This window comes from Silene latifolia, chromosome 3 (assembly GCF_048544455.1).
Source record: "Silene latifolia isolate original U9 population chromosome 3, ASM4854445v1, whole genome shotgun sequence".
Taxonomy (NCBI): Eukaryota; Viridiplantae; Streptophyta; class Magnoliopsida; order Caryophyllales; family Caryophyllaceae; genus Silene; species Silene latifolia.
In genome coordinates this window covers 9,788,974-9,813,280 of record NC_133528.1, presented here as the reverse complement: position 1 = coordinate 9,813,280, position 24,307 = coordinate 9,788,974, and the positions used below count along the sequence as shown (strand labels likewise).

Sequence of the window (24,307 nt, the reverse complement as noted above, 5' to 3'; positions counted from 1 at the left end):
TCATTGCCGATGTGAGACATTTGATTGTTCTCAACAATCTTCCCTTTAACAAGGTACACATTTGTCCTCTAGGAAGACTTTTGACTCTAGGCACCACACTACCATTGATGTCCAATCGTGAGGTCACACCAGGGGCTACATCGCAATAGCAACCAAGGAGAGTAGTTTGTGCTTCACTATCCAGTGGAACCATCGACTCTTGGTACCACATATTGGAAGGGTGCCGGCACCATTATCTCACGTTACTATGATATTTTATGCTTTGGGCCAAACTCGCACCTTATTGTTGTTGGTTACCGTTTGTAGCCAATGGAACTAGATGCTAATCACCGTAATATTAGGAAGATTTTTGACACTAGGCACCACCATATATCTCCAATCGCGAGGTCACACCCATGTCAATTGAGGAGTAGCTTGGGCTCAAGTGGAATCGTCGGCTTTTGATACCACATGTTGCCCATGGTGCTGTCACCACTATCTCACATTAGTTTGATATTTTCCGCTTTGAGCGTACTTGTTCCTGTGCTTCGCTCTCAAAAGGCCTCATAGACTTCATCTACTTGTCGATGTGGGATATTTGGTTGTACCTTAAAACATTATTTGCTAACCAAACAAAGAAAATAGTTTTCCATCTTTTCCTCCAAAATCCTCCATAGTTTATAAAAAAACCATAATGTATCAAGGTTAAGGAGGGTGGATGTAGGCATGTAGCATATCAGCTGTTGGTTAATCACTAAAATATGAGAGTTGACAAGTTGAAAGAAGATAAGAGTGGTTGGAGAAAGGATTTTAAAATTGTTCAACAAGAAATTCTTAAACTATACTACTCCCCTACCCGCAACCGTTGAATGAAAAATTAAAATATTGCGGTTTTTTGTTGACCGTTTGTTTAAGGAAGAGGATAAGGATCTATCTTAGTGAAAGGGGAGTTAAAACGCTCTACTTTTCAGACTAGTATTTCTTATTCCTTAATCTACATTTTACTGTTTTCCTTAATCATTTAATAATCGAGTTTAAGTATGGGAGAGGCTATCTTTGTGATCCTTTCAAGTTAACGGGAAATCTAAGATAAGGTCCCTGGTATCTGGGGTAGATAAGGATGGGTAAAGAATCTAATTTTGTTTCCTGACACATAACTTCTTGTTGCAAGCAAAGCCAACATGACATTTACTACTAAACAACTACTGCACTTTAGACAATCACAGATTTATTAGTTTATAAAAAGACTTTAATATAGAGTTCTTTTTGCACAGTTTGAGCCTTTGAGGTAATTAAAAGTGTGGACCAATCAGCCAACCACACATTGGCATCTAAGTACTAGGATAACCACTGGAGCGGGTAAGCGAAGGCGGAGCTAGGGGGTTTGCCGCCTCTAAAGTTATGATAGACAACCCAATATGGGCTTAGCCCGTTGGGTCGGGTCTTGGGCTGGCGACTTGCTGGCTTGCCCTATCCAAGTTGGGAGTTGATCCATGGGCTCTGGATCCTAAAGCAGAGGGGAATGTGTGAGGCTGGATTCAAAAAACTTCTAGTTACGGAGTAGAGTTTTACGATTTTTTTTTTTTAAGTTCTTCGATAGTATTAGTAATTTGCCGTCCTAGAAACTTTCTTTCTATAGTTGAACCCCAAGTTTCAAGTCGGAGTTTTTCCGTTATATGAATACTCCTACAAGGGAGTAGCTATGTGCTCGGCAGGCATGCTCTTTTGTAGTCAGAATTAGAACTTTAAACATTGTGTTTTGACGGGGATGAACTTATAAATTTGTAGGCATGATCCGCCTCCTATGAATCATGTGCAAAACTAAGTAATATACTTTGACCTACTTTTCAAGAACTCTTTAGACTTCTTTTTCTTCTGTTTCACTGTTTTTTTACATTTTATAAGAATTTATATTGGAAAAAAGTACATTTTGGGATCATCCATATTTACCGTCCAAATTTGTACTTTTTTTTACACTCCTGAGAGCATACTTCTTAAAAATTCATGTACCAATGCAGGTGTTAAAACTACTGTAAATGTGGACTATACAAATCATCTTGAAAATAACTTTGTTTAGGATCAAATGAAATGCAACAATAATTCCAAACTTGAGTACACATTGATCAAATTTATAATACTAATTACGGAGTTCTACGCTCAAGTAGTTCGGCGATGAATAACGACAATGTAGAAATAATTTTCAAATTGCAATGATTCAAATAATATATGGAGGGAGAGAGTGTATGTAAACTTTAAAGGCAAAGAGAGTGTGGTTGGTCTCACAGAAGGAGGCAACCCTTCCTGGCATGTCCCTTATCAAAAATCACCCACATGATCCTCTCCACCAGTCTACCACTCCCTTCCATTTCCTTTCTTTTCTCTCTCTCTTTTCCAGCCTTAACCCGTTGTGGGCTCTCCCATAACATGTGCTCATTTTCGGGATTGCCTATAGCCTATTGATATGCCATCCAAAGCTCTCAATTTGCCTTGTTTATTCTTTGTTTGAGTTACTTCTTTGACTTTGACAACTATTGCTGATTTATGTGAGATTGTTCATTGATTTCATGGTTAAAAGCTTTTTTTACGGGACAATTCATCAAGCGCATGTTACCTGCGCCTTAGCAGCTCCATTGTAAGGGGTTGGATGTACACAGTCTCAATGACTCAAGTGTTTCAATGGCTCTCAAATTGCGGGGTAAGGGGTTGGATGTACATAGTCTTAGAGGTGGTTTTTGAATGACCTGTGTCGAGAACTGCATTGAATGAGATGTACTGTCTAGTGAAATTTGACTTTTTCATTGGCGTTGGGAAATGGATATTGAAATTATTACCAAGTATGGTCAAGAAACTAGTGAAATTGCACTTTAGTCCAAAATAAAGTTTTATTGGTTAAAGTAACATTCCTAATAAATTGTTAAATTTGCAAAATAGTACGGAATATTCTTAATCAAAATAGTACTAATTAAAGTGTTTTAGTCATTAACCTGTCACTGACCCAACCCAAAATGACCCATATCCAAAAGTGACCCAACCCGAAATGACCTGACAACCCGTCATCAGAAACCCGAAATGATCCAACCCAACCCGATTCAAAATGTATGACAGACCCAAAATGACCCAACTCACACCCAATCCGATTGAGCCATTCACCACCCCGACTTGTGAAAGACATAGCTTTAAATTTTATGCTCTAATTTTCTAAGCAATTGATGTGTTGAATATTTTTCCCATTGCTTATTAGTTATCATACCATTCTTTGAGACCCCGTTTATTGTTAATCACTTCTATTTTTTGTGAGAAATAATTTAATTTAATTTAAACAAATAATTGAGATGAAAGGACACAGCGAGACGCAGCATGAATTACATAGGAAGAGGCACAAGGTTAGAAGTAACAGAAAATTGAACACCAGTTACTGATTTGGCAAAAATGATGCATGACCCACAAAACGTCCGATCAAGCACATTTGTGTGGGTACCTACAACCTTAAATAAAGCTTTTCTCTTTACAATAATCATTTTTAATTTTATTTTTCTACACCTAAATCACCAGCAATAATATTTAGTGCATCATCCCTACTGGTCCTTGCTGCAATCCATGTGCTTGCATGTTTTTTAAGTGCCTTTTTTTTCCTCAGGCTCATATGCATTCTTTTGATATGTACCTTACATAAGTATATTATTCTAGGAAATACACAGAATGATGCACCAAATATGTCAAGGGTGGCCTGGGAAAAAAGTCCGTATTTCGTATTCGTAGTAGTTTTCTTACAGAGAATGAGTGACAAAGATAGGAAAAGATGGAAATGTGGATCAACTCTGCCCACACTGTACAACAGGCCAACCATATTTTGGTCCTTTTGAATTATCCTTATCCCACCTTTTTCATTTTAAAGATGCATGATATGATTCTCACTAACATCGTCCCTGTTTTATTTGGCGTGGCTTGAATTTTTTTATTTATTTTTCCAAATTTATTTTTCTTGCTTGCCCTTTTGTTCTCCAAATTTCTGTGGATTGATAAATACGGAGTATTGAATTTAACATTAATAATCCAGTTGAGATACTAAAATACAAAGTTGTCCAATTGCTCTATTTCAATCAAAACTTTTTAAAGACATACTTTGTAGATAAGTGGTTGAGTTAGAAACTTAGAATAGCCGTATGAGGATGATAGTTGTGGGTTCAAATCTCTTTTCAGCTTGTATAGTGTTAGAGCATTTTCAATGATCGTGTAAGGAAACTTATTTGCAATTTAAAAGTTACAAGCTAGTTATTTAACTATTGAAGTACTGCACATGAACTAGCTTAGTTTGATTAACTAGCTCCATCACCATGGATCTAATAGTTCAAATGGACCCAGAATGAGATATATACCAATTGAATAATTGTACGTTAGTTCGTTTAAGTAACAACTCTGGTAGCTTAACCACTAAAGGAGTTTGTAGCTTAAAAGTATTATAGCTTATAAAGAAGGTGTGAAAAATTAGGCTTATAGTGTTGTTGCTTATCATTGGAGATATGCTCATAAACTTGAACCAATTCTTGGCATCAAAAACTTGTTCAGACCCCTTGTCATTTTGGTTATACAAAAATTCCTATTAGGTGGTAAAGATGTTAAAAATTCTAATGTGTTTGGAATTGTCTAACCTACTTGCATTTATACGAAGGAATATCTAGATATATGGTAGAAATTACTCCTTAATTAAAATAGTCCTTTTAAATAATAAAAAAAGATGAATAAATAATTGAAATGGAATTGCATGGTACATTTCCTACACAAAGATTTCCAAGGTTCCATCAATTAAAGAGATGAAAGTCATATTTTGCTCAACTTGCTTGAAAAATTCGTGTATTTTCGAGGAGGATTGTCCTCCTTATACCTAAAGACACTCCATTAAATCGAATATTATAAAGGTTTAAGTGTAAGAAAAAAAACGGTCGTTCCGGAGGTCACACGAATTTTTCCATCTTGCTTAGTCCATTATATAATTTTGCAAAATTGTGCTCGTTTGGAACTAAATAGGATGGTACAATCAAAAGTGTTGAATGCTAGTATAACCTAGTTTGGTGAAGATTACATGAAGAAAAAACAAAGTGTGGAAGATGTCAATTCACACATGCGTAATTTGGACCAGCATGTGATGACACATACAAAACATACATTAATTATAATAATAAGATGATTAAACATCCCGTAATATGAAAGATACCAATAAATGTTTTAGGTCTACCTAATTGCACTTGCAGTCTTTAGCTGGTACATTGTTTTCCTATCTTTTAAAGCAAAGTCCAAAAGTGATTGGATTAGGCATTTGAGCATTTCATCACCTGTGACATAATTCTATTACGATTGGTCATTAGCTTCTTTCATTATCAAATATGCTTATGGATGCTAAGATAATCTTTGTTCATTCTTTTCAGGTTCTAATTGCACATACAGTGTCCTTTAACGTACTTATATATGACCACGTTCGACAAATTGAAAGGTTAGTATGTTAACCGTAAATCACCAAATTAAGCTTCATTAGTCTATGGTTGGTTTTGGTGTGACATTGTTCTCATTCCGTCAACATTTTGGTACCCTCCCCAAACTAAGTTGCAACTTTTTATCCGCTTGCGCTATCCTCCTTTTACCTTTTAAGAAATTGATATGGACTATGGTGGTAAATTAGTAATGATGTTTCGGTCAAATGTTAGAGACGTGTGTAGTAGCCTCCATTTACCTTGATAGAATGGTAATGCGTAACATGAAATTTTAAGTCTGTTGTGGTATGGATGGTTTGTCTTGAAAGCTATTTCTAATACCTAATACGATAAGTAGTAGTCGTCGTTAATAGCCGTCTAACTCTCTAAGGTTAACACCATAGCCATAAATGTGCTGATGACTAAGAGCTTTGAAATTGACTATAGTCCTAGGAATACAAGAGAGATATTTGAGCGGAAGGGGAGATGATATATTCCTTTTTATGAAACAAAGTAACACTAGGAATCTAGGATTAGGAAAAGGATTGTTACTCCCTGCGTCAGCAACATATCTAACTTGAAGGAGATAATTATGGTCTAGTGGCCATAAATATAGGAGAAGAACTTGAACTAAAACTCGAAAGAACGCATTGAAAAGAAGATAAATTCGAATTCAAAGAAGATTGTAAATGGGGTGCAAATATATGCTTGAGCTCATCGGTGGTGTAATACCCCAAAACCCAGTATGCTTGCATGATGCGGAAAAGTGAGGACAAAATGCATTTAGAAATTATTCTAGTTCGTCTTTGTGCTACGTAATCTGGTACGGAGTATATAGCATTATATACCCTAACAAGCACACTATGTTCCGGGAGATACACATCCCCTAGTCCAGCAATTCTTAAGAGGATCTGCAAAGGGGTATTTTTAATTTTTTTACCTCCCCGATATTTCTTCTCTTTTATCATAGGGAGTCTCATTGTTGCAAGAGGTTCCTGGATTAATATTGTTGAAATTTCATTGTTGTATAGATGTACTATACACCTTGGAAGTCAAACTAAAAAATAAAAATAGTGAAAAATGTGGTGGAAGAATTAAAAAAAAAAGATAAAATATGAGTAAGCTTGCTTGCTCTTAGGTCTTATTCTTTTGAAGTTAATTTCAAGACATTTCAATTTCATTCAGTTCAGTTAAGTTCAGCTTATTTTTTCACAAATTTTAGTTCTTAAGCCATATATGCTTCTTTGGATTTATTTTCAGCTCATCTCACCTTCAATTCAGCTTTATTCAGTTTATTTTAGCTCATCTTTTCACAAATTAACTCTTACTTCAATTCAATTCAACTCCATTAAATTTAGTTCGGTTTAGTTCTTTTTAGCCAAAAAGAACTGGGCTTTATAGTTCTGTTCTGTTCGAGCAGTTCAGATCAGCTCCATAAAATTCAAATCAGTTTATTTCAGTTTTTTAAAATTAAAAAAACAGGGCCTTAGTGCCCAAATATTAACATGAGACGATTTCGCAATCGATCTCCTGATCACCCACAATCACCTACTCCGTAATTTTCCATTTTCCATGATAGAAAACGACGAAAACAAAAGAAAAGGAGAAAGAACAAAGACACACGAAAACGGGACTACAAAATACAAATAAGAGAAGAGCGAAGCAATTAAATGTGATGCATACATAGCCGCGTGGTTCTCTTTCTCTCTCTATCTTCCTTAACTCCCTCATATTTAAACCTCTTTTCCCCCCCTCCCTTCTTCACCATCTCCCTCCCTCATCATCTAGAGAGAGAAAACTCAAAACTCAAAACTCCATAACCCAATCCCCTCTTCCTCTTCCCCTTCCTCTTTTTTCTTCATTAATTCCTCAATGTCATCCTCCATATCGAATTCGTATCACGACGAACAATCCTCCGACTTACACCGCAAAAAACGTCGAAAACTCGACGCCACCACTTCTAATCCAACTCACAATCACCGCAAACCAAATATCGACCAATTCCGATGGCGAACATCTGCTGAACAACAATCCTATTCTTCAAAACTCATCAACGCACTCCGCCACGTCCGCCAACGAACCGCTACACCATTTCCGCCAACCTCCGGCGGTCGCGCGGTTCGCGAAGCCGCAGATAATGCGCTCGCTATCGCGGCCAAAGGTCGTTCTCATTGGAGTCGCGCAATACTATCTAACCGCCGCAAACTCCGTCTTCGAAACCATAAAAAATCAAAAATTCGGTCAAAATTTCAACCTCCGCCACTACCGTTGACTAAACCATTAACCGGATTGAATCCCGGTCAATCCGATAAAACGCCGCCGATTGAGAAGCGTGTGAAGGTGTTAAGCCGGTTAGTACCAGGTTGTCGGAAATTGTCGTTTCCGAACCTTCTAGAAGAAACGACTGATTATATCGCGGCATTGCAAATGCAAGTTCGTGCTATGGCTGCTCTAGCAGAGCTTCTTTCCGGTTCATCTTCCTCTGCCGGTTTAATGGCGGTTGAACCGTCTAGTAGTATTAGTAATGATAGCGATCGTGATAATCCTGTTCATTAAATTATGTGTTGCATCATTTTTTATTTTATTTTTTCTGTTTTTTTTTTTTGGTTTTATTGTTTTTTATAAGAAATATTTAATTCACTGTATTTTATTGTATACAACTGGCTTTTTTTTTTTTTTTTTTTTTTTTTCGTTTTTGTTAGTTATGGTTCGTCGTTACTTAGCTGCACAACCATGTGTCCATGTGAGGTGATAGGTCTCATTATTGGGGTTTTGTTATTAAAATTTTTTAGGTAATGTGGTTATGGTGATTGGACAGACTTTCAGATAGGCACTACTGTACCTTTTAAAATAACTGTGAAACATAAATGTTACTCTTTTCTTTTCGTTCATTTATTTACATTTTGTTTTTTTATACAAGAACCAAGTAAAAAAAGAGATGATTATTTGTGAGTATTACTATTGAGTGATAAGTGGATAATAAGGTATGTGAATGATCCAATTACCCTTGAGAAATAATGGAGAGAGTATTCTAAGAACAATTTAATTCATAATCATTTCCACCTTTTCCAACATTATCTTCTATTTATCTCTACAATCAAATATCAAGTGTCGATAAAACATACTCCGTAGTATTTTATTTAGTTGTTTGACTAGAAATAAAGGTTTGAGAGAAGTTCCAAAGAGAGAGTCGTAGAAGAAACTCAATTGATATCGTAATTCCAAAAATCAGTCTAATTAGGTGTATGTTGATTGCATAGAACAATCTAACTCGATACCACCTTATCAAATGTGGTATTGAACAAACATACACTTGCTTAGGTTGAGTTTTTGATTCTGATAATTAGGTTCATGGTTGTAGATGGGATGCAGGTCGGGCTTTTGTTAATAGGTAAACTTAAAAAACACATTGTTCCTAGCTCTAATATAAATTAACGTGGGCTAGAAGTAATATTACAAATTTTTACTTAGACGATAAAAAACTTATGACTACCGTCTACAACTATAAAGAAATAATAAAAGTTAGTGGAAAAGTAATATAGTAGAGTTTAGGTGATTTGAAAATTTTGCATGTGTTGCATTTGCTATATCAACCAAACATTTTTTGAGCAATTCATGTGTATTTTAAATTTATGGGATTTTAACTCTCCGATGGCAAAAAATTTAACTGTATAGTGTTATAACTAGACTTGTCAAATGGCTCAACATGGTTTATTTTGTGTCGATTCGGATTCGGGTTTACAAGAATTCGGAACGTTCATTTTGGGTTCGGGTTTGTTATTATGAAGTTGTTTAGGTATAACGGTCAATATGGAATAATAAACATTCTGGTTGAGTTGAATAGGCTCGTGTCAATTTGGGTCACGGGTCATATTCGAATGCGGGTCGAGTTTGAGTCAGGTCATTCTGATCGGGTAAGTTTTGTCCGGTTTAATTATAACCATACTCCCCAATGGCAAAAATTCTTTATTTATCCTTGACATCTTGATTCTTAGAGCTAATTATATTTTTTGCACCTAGAGATATTGCCGATTTAACTATTTTTCTTTAATGTTTCTTACTTTTATGACCTTTGTAAATTTCTTATCTTTATTCATAGAAGGTATTTTTTTGGAAAAATTCATTCAATGAAGACCATGCCAAATAATTATGGACCAATGTACGGAAACTGGAGTATGGTTGGGTTCCTTCTCCACTGGGGCACTAAAACGATTTTTGTTGTTATTCTCAACAGAGAGTGAGGTTTTTATTTATATGCAAAAAACAACAGAGTTTTGTATGTGGTGATTTGATTACAACTCACAACTGACATGGAAATCCAATTCAGATTTTTAGGTATTTCTCAACGTTGAGAATGTTGGGCAAAAATTACAATTGGTTAGTCTAACTTATACGAGTAATTGAGTAGTAGGCTTGTAGCCTATTTTGTTCACCATGTTATGTTATGTTGGTGTTCACAATGTATAATAGTACGATATTATCTGCTTTAATTAAAGCTGTCATGTATTTACTCTTGAACTCTTTTTCAAAAGATCTCGTATTATTAGCTTTTGTGGACTCATGTAAAGATGTTCTTCTATCTTTACACTATTCTTATGAGAGTTTGCACCCTAATAATTCTCCCCTAAAAAATCACTCATTATAACTCACCTAGGCTTTCATGGAGAACTCCCGTACACCGTGCAACTCCAACTTTAAAACACCTTAAGCGTTAAGAAGTTTTGTTAACCTCTCTTTAACTGACACACCATACTACTGAGCCTTGTTTATACCATACCTGCTCAAGTGACTGCACTCACATGCTTTTGGTCATGCATGCTTGCGTGTCGTGATTGGAACAGTCGTATCGAATTCTTTTTGCCTCCAAATATATCCTAGTTTAGGTCTCGTGCAATTATTATGCTGAAGTATGATACCTCTTAATGACCAGCTCTTAATGACCAGTGTGTGTCGGTATTCATAGTTCATAATAATACAATATTATCCGTTTTGGATCTAATACCCATAAATTTACTATTGAACTTCTTCCTATAATACCTCGTACTATTAGAGTGGATGAACACTTAAATGTGCTTTTCTATCTTGACACCACCAAAATGGACTTGGATTTGTACCTAACACAATGAGTAAAGGAACACCAACACCTATAGTTTAGTCTTTAAAATTAGAACTCTTCTCAACCTAGGGTTTAAACCAATGTGAAGATATAGGCACATTTATAATGTGTTTTGTGAAATCATTATATATTGGGGATAAAGACTATTTCTTTTAAAATTGCCCTTTTATTTGTTTAATTGTTCAAAATATGTGTATTTCTAAATTTAGTTGTTCAAGAGATTATATTATACATGCTCTCAAAGAAAGTCTTAGTAAGCCATGACATTTGCAAGCTTAGTGTGTTTTATAAATTCTGGACTCGCCGTACAAACCACATGAGATATTGAGGAGATGGAACTTGCCTTGAAAGCCTAGATAATGTCCTTTTAAACATCACACGACAAACTTCTTAAGCTATCGAATATCAATAGAAAATGCTATAACCCTATAAGTGTATTCGTAGAAGCCAAGCTGCGGCTAATCTTCATAGCCTTTTTGGTTAAATAAAATCGGAAAAGTCTCAATTTCTCATACATTTTACGTTTGTAGTCAATTTTAATTGGCCTAATATGTTAGGAGAGAAATGCATACAAATTTTAGCAATTGTTTTGGTACAAAACTTTGACAACTAAGTTGGTCACATGCAAGTAATGATACCATGTTAGTAACCTGTGTGTCCTAAAGCACCACATGGAACATGCACCATGTACTTATGTATCCAATGTTTTGTCCAACCCGTAATACAATAAGTCTTCGTTATGACGAGTATATCCGTCACAGACTTGTGACGGATTAAATATCACCCACATGGGTAGATAAGACAAAAATTAAAGTGTCTAGGGAGTTACAAATGATTTGTTTTATCCACTCATGTGGGTTTTACTTGACCCGTCACAAGCTTGTGACGGATATCGGCCGTTACAAATGAGAATTTGTGCCCGTAATAAGGCTAGAATTTGATGTAATGTGTTAGAATAGTTTATCTTGTTGTAATTATATATTAAGGCTTTGTTCTTTTCGACTGATAAGAGCTGAAATGAATATGAGTTGAATTAAATGGAGCTAAAATAAGAGTTAATTTGTGATAAGATGATTTGAACTGAATTGAATAGAGCTGAGTTGCTAAAATTAAGCTAGAAAGAACAAAGTTTAAATGACAGTTATTGATAAGAGCTTAAATTTAAGAGGATTGTGACATGTCACCTAAACTTTATTAAATTCAGTTCAACTCTATTAAGTTCAGTTCAATTTTATTAAGTTCAGTTCAAGTTCTTTCAGCCGAAAAGAACAGAGCTTAACTTCAGCATTCAGTTCAGCTACATTCAACTCAAGTTTAGTTAATTCAACCTGCTCTATTTAACTCAGTTTAGCAACTATCAGTAAAAAAAGAACATAGCGCTAGTTACTCCCTTACTCGGTTCCGTACCAAAAATAAAATATGCATTGAATGATCAAAGATTCAAAGGTATCTCGATAATTTAGAGGTACAAATCACGAATAAAAAGAAAATCGTGGGGTCTTTGAATCAAGGATATATTTACAATCGATATTTGTCCTTTGAAATGGGTTTATGAAGACAAATAAGTTGGGTCCTAGTATAATAAATAAATTAAACAAACAAATATAATGAATACCACAAAATTCATGTCATGTGCTTTGATGGACCTACAAAATTAAGGGCACTTACCTCTAATTAGGGCTACCCACATTGGATTGCATGTGGAAATTTTGAAAGCATTGGCCGCATTTGGGGTGTTCTTCACATGCTATGTGTACATTTTGATTCCACCTTTCCTTTTGGCCCAATTTTTGTCAACTTAAAGGTGGCAACTTTGGATACCATTCATTTTATGATCATTTACATGTATTTCCTAGATAACAAAAAACATTTGAATTACATAGATTTTTGTTAAAAAAATGAGTTAAAACTAACATAACTGTAACTTATTTTTTTGGTGTATAGTGTATACGGAATACAATTTGATTTAGTCCAGATTTTAGCCTGGTAGGATCACTATGGCAATAAAACTTTCCTCATTAGTTTTAACACTGCTGCATTCTCAGTCTTAAACTCGAGATCTCTTGGAATAATTACTAGTTAATCTAAGTGATCATAGTTAATATAAATATATAATAGTTATTAATTTTATTTAAAACACATGAGATTATTTCAAATAAGATTGCTTTTGATAAGATCGAACAGAACACTTAACTAAGTAGGACACTAATTTTTAAGGAATTGTGTAAAACAGAAATATTGATTCTATATTTTGTTTCACAAATTCTCATTATAGACGGACACTATCCGTCTATAAGTTTAGACGGATACCATTTCTCCTCACAAAATACCCATTTGCCATAAAGTGGGAAGCACATGGGGGGTGCCCCACCTTGTCCCCCCTACCCATTTTATTAGAGGTCTTTACCGTCAATACGCCCCACCCGTCTATACCAAGACCTATTGATTTTGTTTTATGGGTGCTCAAGTATTTACTTTATTACTTTGAGATGTTCTCAGTAGTTTATAACTTTATATTGTACGGAGTATGTCACAATGTGATATGTGTGTAATAATTTTAAATTTTTTCTACAAGTAAATACGAAGTATATCTCTATTCATCAATCTACATCAAAAGTAAAACCACACAAATGATGTCCAAAATGAGAATATGACTGCTACTAGTTCTAAAATAACCTGTAGATTTAGCTCCAAATATGGTCTTACAGCTTAGTAAGTTAGTAACTGGCCCCAGCTTTGATAATAGAAAACGACTTATCTAAATCTTGTGTCATTACGAGGGTATTATCTATGAGACTATGACCAACTTAGATTTTTTTTTCTTTGTTTTTTTTTCTGACGTGTAGGTCATCCGGTTTAGTCTGGATTCGAGGCGGCCAGTATCACTAGGATAGTAAAACACTTCCTTGTGAGTTTGAACACTGCTCCATTTTCAGGGTTCGGTTATGAGACATCTGGTTAAGTTAGTATAGAGGTGATCAAATACGGCCTTAGGTTGGAGATGGCACTGACTCACGTTAAACTTTTTATCCACGGACAAGCGGGTTAGTGGGTTTTGGGCGAGTTAACCCATTAACCCACGGTCTTATTCGTATCCAATGAATGAGACAACGCATGAATAGCTCTAAGCTAAAATAATCCCTTAATAGTTAATTTAAATGTTCATGAGTATGACTTGCTTGATTAGTAGTATTCCATAATGCCAATATAGTTTGGTTCAAGGTTACCGAATTCGCTCGGTGCCCTACGAATCGCGAATTGTTAAAAGCGAATTCTATCATGTTGCTTACTGAAAATACATATAACACACATTCTATAAGAGCGAATCGCGAATTGATAAGGACGTATTCATAGCGAATTCGGTAACCATGGTTTGGTTTTAATAATAAAAAAAAACTTGATTATGGATGGATTGATTATGTTTGGATTAGCTTAGGCTGAAATCATTAGACAACTTTAAGTACTCTATTGCACAAATATTATGGGAGTAGGATTTAAACTCATCTTTCATACGTAATACGAAGTAGTAAAGGTGTTAAAAAAGAAAGCTTGAATTTGTGAGAATTCTTATACTCCCTCTTTGTCTCGGTGAATTGTTATCTATTTTCATTTTGGGGTGTATCATTCATTTGTTATCTATTTTTATTTTGGGCAAGTATTGAACAAGGGGCTAATCTATACAAGTGATAATAGTTTCTTTATTTTATTGATTTGTTTCACATGCATTGGTCTTTGGGTAAAAAGTACTCGTAATAGTTAACAATTCACTGAAACGGAGGGAGTACATTTTACCCTTATCATTTTGTAAATTTTCAGTTTTATTAATGATTAATTTACTTTTGTACTTCCTCGGTTTGGTCATTTACATCCACATTGACATAAATACCAAGAAAATGAAATATACGGAGTATAAGCTTTGAGAAATACAAGAAATCAAAATCAAAATGCATGTGAAAATAAAAAATGAAACGTGAGAAAATGATCCAGATATCCAAATAAAAAATATGGTTTTTTGTCAAAAGCTACCTTATATTTAGGGGTATTTGTAATTTTATCCTCATCCGAATCACATCCTCCCTCACTCATTCATCCACCTTACCCCATCCCATGATTACAAATTCTCACTTTAGACGAATACTATCCATTTAAAACTGTAGACGTATAGTGTCCCTCTCACAAAATGAGTGAATAGTGTAAGTGAGTGGGAAATGGATACCGCACTTACTCTCTCACTTGCATTTTGTGAGATGGTCACTATCCGTCTAACAGTTTAGACGGATAGTGTCAGTCTACAATGAGACGAATTGATGAAATGATTGATCTATATGAAAACAATGAGGTTTTCCAATAATCTCAAAATTATCTGTAAACTCAAATAAATTCTCTAATGTATAATTTGTGGTCTTAATATTACAGTATAAAAATAGAGCAATTGTGGACTTTTGTGGTCCAACAAGGATCCCAAGAAAAATTTTATAAAAAGAATTTGCATTATTTGAAAGCATAAATTATACTATAAAATCGTTATATTAAAGAATTTAGTGGAAATGAACTGAACTGAACTGTACTGTACTGAACTAAAATAAAAGTTAATTTAAAAATATGAGCTGAATTGAACTGAATAGAACTAAATTAAACTAAAATAAGTTAAAATTAAGTCTAAAATAACATATCCTTAATTATAGAGTACTATAAAGTAAATATTTTAAAAGAATAATTTTTAAAATGCCCATTATTTATCATAAATAATTAGTTTTATCCGTCGTACCATACAAGTTACAACGATTGGCTACAATAACTACTATTGAGAAGGATCATAACTTAACTTTTTTTAGTAGTTCTTTTTCACAGTTTTAAGGCATGTGTTAATAGACCCATGCTATATTGTCACATGCAACCATGTGTTTTCATTCAAGTGGTTTTCCTCCGTCCTTCCTCTTTTTACATTTTAGTCTTTTTTCCCTTTTTTTCCTCCTTTTTTCTGGGAATGTCTTTTGTTTTTTCGCTTTTGTAATGCATCAAATGTCATGAGTTTTGAGCTCATAATTCGGCTTGCATTTCGTTGTTTGTATATGGGATCTATGAGAAAAAATTGGAAATTGGCCCTGACCGATCGTGATCAATTAACAATGGGTGGAGTAGCTTCTCAGGTTACGCAGTGATAGATTGTTGATGTCTTTTTCCATATGTTTGTGGGGGTAATGTGGCTTGGAAACCAGGGATAAATTCAAAGTTAAATGTTTGGTCAACTTGTTGGGTAAATGGTGAAATGCCAGAACCGAGTGTTGAGGCTTTACATCTTGAAAATGTAGGCCTCAAAGACTTGAGAATTGGAAGCCTTTATAGGGCGAGTGGCGGGTGGGATGAGCCGCGGGTCAGGTATATTTTTGATAAGGGAACTGTGGATCATGTTCTAGCAATTCCAGTCTGTGCTTCCCAGTTTCATGATCGCATTTATTGGAAGCATACGTCAAATGGTGATTATTCGGTGAAGAGTGGATATGGGGTTGCTTTTAATCAGTTTATGGTGAAACATGCAAGTGTGAAAGATAGGACACGGATGAGTGAGAAGGGGATAAGGTTTTGTCGAAAGATTTTGTGGAAGCTTCATGTTCCCCAAAACTGGAAGGTGTTCTTATGGCGACTCATCTCTGATTCTCTTCCTATGGGGTCAAGTCTTGAAAGCCGGGGGATTCACGTTAATTCTTCCTGTAGGGTTTGTATGGATGAGCCGGAGCTTGTGGAAACACGAGCGCACCTTTTTCGCGATTGTAATGTTGCGAAACGTGTTTGGGCATGCTTAGATTTGGGTATTCGGGTGAACTGTGATCCCACTATGGATGTGGCGACTTGGATTATCAACTGGGTTTCGTACATGAGTAAGTTGGAAGATCTTTGAGGTTAAATTGATTAAATTTGTTGGTACTTTGTGGTGCTTATGGGTGGTCCGAAATAGGGTGATTTTCAGAGGAGAATGTTTTCATCCACAGATGTTTTATGGTATTTGGAGAACTATGGTAGATACGGTGGTGAAGGCTAGGGAGAAGGAGGTGGGTGAGAAGTCGCGGGTCGAGAGTAAAGAGGGAGGAGGGGGCGTCTTTGTGTCCGCCTAATGAATTACGGGAGGGTAATCCTTGGTATGTGGTTGGGGCGACTCACTCGTGTACTCTGTCAAGGTCAAGGTCGATGCGGGATGGAAGTCGGTTAAGGAAGGCGCAATTGGATGGGTTGCTTATGCGGTGATGGCTCTATGATTTGCGAAGAGGGAACATGGTCAAAGCTCGATCGGCAATGCGGGCGGAGGTCGTTGGACTTAGAGATGTGATGATTTGGGCATCGGCTCAAGGGATTCGGCATCTTGACATTTCCACGGATTGTTTGAAGTTATTGCTTCAAATATCTGGGGGAGAAATGAGTCATCATCTTACGCAAGGATTACTGGAGGATATGGGTGCTTTATTTCCGTTATTTCATTGTTTGAGCTTTTCTTTTATTCCTAGGTATTTTAACATGATCGCTCATGACCTTGCTCAAAAGGCCATGAGAGGTTTGTAATTTGTCTACCTTTATGTATTGCTGCCAAAAAAAAAAAAAAAAAAAAAAAAAAAAAAAAAAAGAATTGAACCTTACTTGCTTATTAGCCGGTCTCATGCACCTATTTCTTGTAGATGAAACCACACTTGCTTTAGGATGGAACCACCAACACTACGAAAATTAAGTTCAGTTCAAAAAATATTAAAACTTCTATAAATCCAATTCACCTCTTATAAGTTTCGTTTAAGTCAGTTTAGTAAAACTAAATTCAAAAGAGCATGGCCTTATAGACAGGGTCTTGTAGGAGAGTTAATGATTAACGATGATCAATTGACAATTAGAATCCTTTCTATTTCTTTCTCTCTATTTCCTCTCTAATAACACATATTATATTACATATGTTATTTTCATTCATTTACTTTTTTCTACAACCACTCGATCTATTCAGAATTAGATTACGACCCTTCAAAAGTAATGGACTTCCATTTCTGCTAAGGAAATGGAGAAGATCTTTACTCATCAATTGATCACTCTTTCATTTCTTCCACAAGACGGAGTTGTCCATATTAACTGAGTAAAATTTCACCTCGCATGGTTATATAAGACAACCCTTTTACCTTTTTCAATACATTTTGTTACATAGTTATATTTACCCGTATTAAGCTTAAGACAATACTATCCGTCTTAAAGAAGAATTTGTGTTCCAACAATAATAGCTTAGAAATTATGTAGCCCTAGACTCCTAGACTCCTAGACTAGTCGTACATAAAAAGCCCAAGTGGGCTATAAAACCTCCTGTGACCGGGCTATTGTACATATAGGCCCAAATAAAAGACGTGGAACCACGTCACAACAAATTTGCTAGTGAAGCCTGCAGATAAGAATGTGACACAGTTCATGTCTCTATAATATCGTGGATTTAATTTGTGGTACGTACTGCTTGCTACTTGCTAGTTTATTTATACTATTAGTTGAACAATGAACACTGACTTTAACTGCAGATCTTAAAGACTGTCTATAGTCACACGTGGTCTGTTGAATGTGATAGTACATACTACATAGGCATATGGGTGCTATGTATCATCTATGTATGGACAATTGGATATGATGCCAAGTATCTACCTGTTTGATTCAGGTTGGACCACGTGTGATTCGATATTTCGGCTCGCATCTGTTTCGAAAATGGTGTCATACTGAGTTTCGGTATCATCTTCTTAGATATGTATGGAAAATTATCCACAATGCTATCATCGGTTTGTAGCAAAGGTGCGGTGCTGAAGCTTAGTATATCTTGGTGCTGTCATACTAAGGTTTTGATCGGTAGAAATAGCTAAAATGTTAATTGGAAACTGAAAAACTAGGTGAAAGCTTATAAATTAGCGGAAAACTTTGACGGAGTAAGTTAATTGAAAAGCTAGCTAAAAATTAGGAACCGATAAGTTAGCGGGTGATATTGAAATTATTTAGCAAACTAGATGAAAAGGTTTTGTAATGTGATAAATTGGCATAAAAGCATATAATAAGTATTTAATTATTACTATAATAAGTATTTAATTATTTCTCACAAGTTACTCCAAGTAGTTTTTCATTTCAAATAGCTACATCCCAAACACTTTCACAGCAATAAACTTGATGTTTATTTCATTAGGGTAGATCAATGAGTTGGGGAAATTATTTGTTAGTAAAGATAATGTTTATTGATATATTTCGATTTAAATTGGGTTATTTAAATCACATTTAATAAAATATTTATTGTTCAGTTCGTTGTATGAAACAAATTTAAGAATTATTTTGACTTCAGATTATTTTCGACAAATTATTTAATTATTTTGAAAATGGATACATCTCTAAATTAAAGAGTATATTCGAATTTCGAGTTATATTGGGTTGTTTTATTCCGGTCTAATTCGAAAATCTTTAAGAAGAAAATAATATGGACGATTAACTTTATATTGAAGGTGACCCTTCGTCACATTGTCGTGGCAGAGGCCACTAGTGTCCATTTGTGCAGGTTTTAGTTGCTTGAATGCTTGGTTATTTGGTACTATTCGTGCTTCATTATTGGTGCCACTCTTGTCTGCTTATATACAAGTCGCCAAAACTTGAAACAAATTTTGACATAATACATGTCGACTGTTTGTTGAATGCATCATGCACGGTTTCTGGTCTTTGTGTTGCCAACGAAGAACATACCACATACGCAGAGGCGGTTCTAGGACTTGATGGAAGGGTTGCGTGAAATTTTTAACAATGAAAATATCGAGTTATATGAAAAAAAAATTGTTTAGTTGGACAAAATGTATGATATATAACATTAAATAAAAATTGTTCAATGCAAGGATAAAACCCATGACTTTTAATTAAGAAATAGTCTTAATAACCACTAAACCAACATAACTAATATACTCATTTACAATACTGTAATTATTTTTCAGGAAAAGGGGTGCAGATAAACCCCCTGCACCCCCACCAAAAACGCCTCTGCACATACGGGAGTACAAATGTACAATTATCATTATAAAAAAAATGTACAATAACCCTAATTTATGAAAATTTTCAATGATAACTTTTGGTACTTGTGTCTTATTTATGGTGAACCAGTCACTCATAAACGAGAAGCTGTGTGGAATGATCTAGGTCAATGGATCCGCTCTTTTGAAAACCCTTTCCTTCTTATAGGGGACTTTAACCAAGTTGACTATCAAGAAGATAAATGGGGAGGTAGTAAAGGTAGGATCCCAGGAGCTTCTTGTTTTAATAAATGGAAGGCTGAGCATTTTTTGATGGATATTCCGTATAAGGGGCCAAGATTTACATGGTGTAACAAGAGGGATGATCACAGTATAGTGTTGGAACGGCTTGATAAGGGCTACGGTTCATGGGATTGGAATGATATGTTTCCGAATTCTGGCATTACTCACCTTCCTATTCAAGTTTCGGATCATGCACCTATTATCTTTGAAACAGATTTACTTACTTGTAATGGTAGAAGACCTTATAGAATGGAGGCCTGGAACTTGGACTATGAGGAATGTGTTTGCTTGGTTCATAACGAATGGTTTGTGCCTGTCCCTGGTTCTATTACGGTCAGAATGATACGGAAATTATCCAGAGCTAGAAATTGTATGCGTCTATGGTCTATTTCTAAGAGGAAAGAATGGAATAAGAAATGGAGTGATTTTGATGACTCTTTGAAAAAAGGTTTGCATGATATTGAGACAATGGGAGTGACTCGGGCTTTCAGTACTGCGTATGCTAGTCAAGTGGAGTATGCAAAAGTCTCAGCTAAATATTGGAAACAGCGTGCCAAGATTAAATGGAATATAGAGGGTGACACATGCTCTAAGTACTTCTTTAATTGGGTAAAGGGTAGAGCTGGCAGGAATTATATTGCTGGGATTAAAATGAATAATGGGGAGTGGAACTTTGACACCGAGGACATCATGGGATTATTCGTCCATTTCTACTCCGGTCTTTTTAAAGAAGGAGTGAACCAGGTCTCGTTTGACGAATACTTCCCTACTGTTAAGAATTTGTTCAATGTCAATAAAGGGTTCCTTTCTCCGGATGACAGTGATGCTCTTGGCAACCTTTTCACTCCTAAAGAGGTGCGTACGGCAGTGTTTCAGCTCGGCCCGTTAAAATCTCCAGGTCCTGATGGTATTCCTGCTATTTTCTACCATAAATGTTGGCACTTCATCAAGCATGATGTTATTGGGACTGCCTTAGCCATCCTGAACGGTAATTGTTCACCAGAATTTTTGAATAAGACCTTCATAGTTCTTATTCCTAAATCAAGTGCCCACAAACGGTTGATAACTTCCGCCCTATTAGTTTGTGTAATGTTATAATGAAAATTATTACAAGGTGTATCACTAATCGTTTGAAAAAGTTCATGGGAAAACTTGTGGGCGATTTCCAAAATGCTTTTGTTCCTGGGAGGAATATTGGCGATAATATATTAATTACTAATGAAATATTACAAAAAATCTCATCATCTAAAAATGGTAGGATGGGTCGAATGGCGTTTAAAGCAGACATGAGCAAAGCTTATGACCGGTTAGACTGGAATTTTATTAGAGGTACGCTGATTTTGATGGGCTTCCCCTGCAACTTTATTCAGCTGATTATGAAGTGTATCATGACGGTGTCTTATGAAATATTGGTTAATGGTGTTCCCTCAAGGCGTATCCACCCGAGTTGCGGTCTTCGTCAGGGTGATCCACTTTCTCCATATATTTTTGTTCTGTGCACTGAAATTCTCTCGTTAAACATTCTGCGTATGGAAAAGGAGGGGCTTATACAGGGAATTAAGGTTAGCAGGAAGAGTATCCCTATCTCTCATATGCTCTTCGCGGATGATTCTATGTTCTTTATCGAAGGTAATTCCAAGAGTTGCGCTAACCTGGACAAAGTTATTAAGGAATACTGTCATGCATCAGGTCAAGTTATTAATGATAATAAATCCTCTATGACTTTAAGCTCGTGCTCTAGTCTTTCCTTTGCTCGAAAATGTTTGAAAACCTTCAATATACCGTGTGGCACGAATATGGGTTCCTACTTGGGTATTCCTACTGATGTGGGCCTCTCTGGGTGTAACAAAAGCAAAAGAGAAATTTTTGAGTTTATCATTGACAAGGTTAGGAAACGATTATCCTCATGGAATTGTGTTCTTCTATCACCGGCGGGTAGATTGACTTTGATTTCTTCTGTCTTGTCTTCCCTTTCTGTTTACTTTCTATCGGTATTCAAAATACCGATAAGTGTGACAAAAAGATTGGATGCTATCTTGTCACATTTTTGGTGGGCGGGTCACAAGAAATCTCCTTCTATTAGTTGGTGTAGTAGGCTTTTCCTAAGTCAACCTAAAGGGAATGCTGGTCTGGGTATTAGACGTATGAAAGAGTTCAACCAAGCTCTCCTAGCTAAGATTGGATGGAGAATGATCACCCACCCAGATTCTATTCTTAGTAAGTCTATTGGGGCTAAATATGGCCTAAGATGGCGTGATGGAGATCTGCTCTTTAATGATGGTAAGAGTAATTCTTCGTGGGGATGGAAAGGTATTGTTTGGGGCCTTCAACTCATTAAACCTCTCTTAGCTTGGAACATCTCTCCACACTCCGATCTCAGTGTTTGGAATACTAAATGGGTTAATGGAATGGTGCCGAAACCTCTATGCTTAGGGCTCCTTACCGAATCCCCTAATTTGAGTAACTTGAGAATCAAACATCTTATTTGTAACAATAGCTGTTGGGACCTTAGATTCGTGTCAATGTTTTTTGATGAAACCTCTGCGAAAGACATTCTTGCTATTCCGATTCGATGCTCTGAAGGGAGTGATAATTTTTTCTGGTCGGCTTCGTCGTCTGGAAATTATTCAGTTAAGACTGGCTATCACATTGCACTAAAAAACACTTGGACTACTTGACTACCCCGAAGGACCTTTCAAGAGTTCCACTGCGTGTATGGGTGTTTTTCGAAAAATCCTTTGGAACCTTCCAGGGTCGAAAAGCTGGATCATTCTTATTTGGAAAATTCTCACTGATTCGTTGCCCTGTGGGGAGGGTTTCTTAAAGAGGGGTTTTGATGGCCCCTTTACTTGTGTGCTTTGTGACTCACAAGATACGGAAACGCCTGATCATCTTTTCCGTGATTGTTCATTTGCTAGTAGAGTTTGGGCTGGAAGTGTTCTGGGGATTCGGGCTCAATCAGGGGATAATTTGAACCTCCAGTCTTGGGTGTGTAATTGGCTTTCTGTTCTTTTTAAGGCTGATAATAAACACGAGGCTTGTCTTTCCTTTTTGTGTACTATCTGGACTATCTGGGTGGTAAGGTGCAGAAAGATCTTTGATAAGTCTGAGTGCTCCCCTATAGGTGCTATCTTACTATACCAAGATTCTCTTAATTTGTCTCTTTCTACGGAAGATAGGAAATCGGGGTCCTTGACCTTCCAAACACCTCTGGAGGAAGATTTGATTAACCTTAGGAATGGAGTTCTCTTTCCTTTGATCCAGGGTTCTCTGAACTGCTCTCAGTCTCATATTTATGTAGATGCGGCGTGGTCTAAAGAGCTTGTTACTGGTTTGGGTGGATGTATTATGGTTGGTAATGAGGTTGTGTGTGAATTACGTATCAAAGGAAGTCTTTGAAAATGCTTTGAGCGGCGGAAGCTTTTGGCAATTAGGGAGGCCTTGAAGTGGGCGCTCTCTCGCAATATCCTTCATGTTACCATTTTCTCTGATTGTTTACAGGTTCTTGCTCAAGTCCTAAAGTTCTCTCAACTCAAACATTGGATAAGGAATACTGTCGAAGATATCACTGAAGTGCAGCAAACTTTCACTGCGTTTCTTTTGCTTATGTACCTAGAATTTGTAATAAAGCCGCTCATAGGTTAGCTAAGCGTGCTATCAAAATGTAGACCTCGTTAACCCGATTGTCAAAAAAAAAAAAAAAAAAAAAAAAAATAAATAAATAATTTACATGAGGAGGGGGGTTATCGAGTAATAAAGGGTAGCAGTCATTACGTTAAACATTACAAAAATGATTACGAAGGTTAATTTGCTAGCTCAAATGATCGTGTAAAATGTAATAATAAATGTAACTAAGGCCTTGTTTTTTAAGAGTAAACTGAACCGCACCGAACTAAACTAGACTGAATTTATAAGACTGAAATTAGGCCTTATTTTTTTCGGCTGAAAAAAGTTGAACTAAACTTAATGAAGCTGAATTGAATTAAGAGTTAATTTGTGAAGAGATAAACTAAACCGAACTGAATAAAGCTGAACTGAACTGAATGACGCTAAAATGAGTGAAATTAACTCTAAAAGAACAAGGCATGTTAAGACTAGTTGAATTGATTTGGGGGCAACCCCTATTCTTGGATGCGTCTTTGTCTATTCTAAGATTTTGTGGGCTGGCCCAACTGTACATTTGTTTCGAATACGAATAAATTGGCCCAACTATGTTTCAACAACTTTAGACCAGATGGATTAATATGAACTATGAACTGAACTTTGCAAGAGTCAATTTTGTTCAAGGTGAAACACTTTTGAGAATACATATGTAGTCTGTTGATTATTTGCTAACAATTTCACATTTTCTTAATGGAATTTGTTATTGGTCAACATTTTAATTTATTTTTCCGGAATTTCAAATGAAAATTAATGAGTATCGTTATTCAGAGATTTTACCAGCTAATTGAGCTCACATT

At 35.9% G+C, this 24,307-nt stretch overlaps 2 protein-coding genes across 2 annotated transcripts in view; both read left to right on the top strand.

The window, feature by feature from the left end:
* Positions 1-24,307, top strand: part of LOC141647137 (HVA22-like protein f) — a 33,294-nt gene that overhangs the window by 6,857 nt on the left and 2,130 nt on the right. The window contains exon 6 of the mRNA XM_074455193.1: positions 5,403-5,467. Within this exon, the coding sequence (XP_074311294.1) occupies positions 5,403-5,467 (65 nt within the window). The remainder of the gene's footprint in view (positions 1-5,402; positions 5,468-24,307) is intronic.
* LOC141647136 (transcription factor bHLH149-like) lies at positions 6,953-8,099 on the top strand. Its single transcript, XM_074455192.1, has one exon. It carries the CDS (start codon positions 7,317-7,319, stop codon positions 7,998-8,000), a length of 684 nt encoding a protein of 227 aa, XP_074311293.1. The 5' UTR covers positions 6,953-7,316; the 3' UTR covers positions 8,001-8,099.

What these genes read in the sequence shown, in the direction of transcription:
- LOC141647136 (XM_074455192.1), top strand. Translation starts at nt 7,317, where the DNA reads ATGTCATCCTCCATATCGAATTCGTATCACGACGAACAATCCTCCGAC.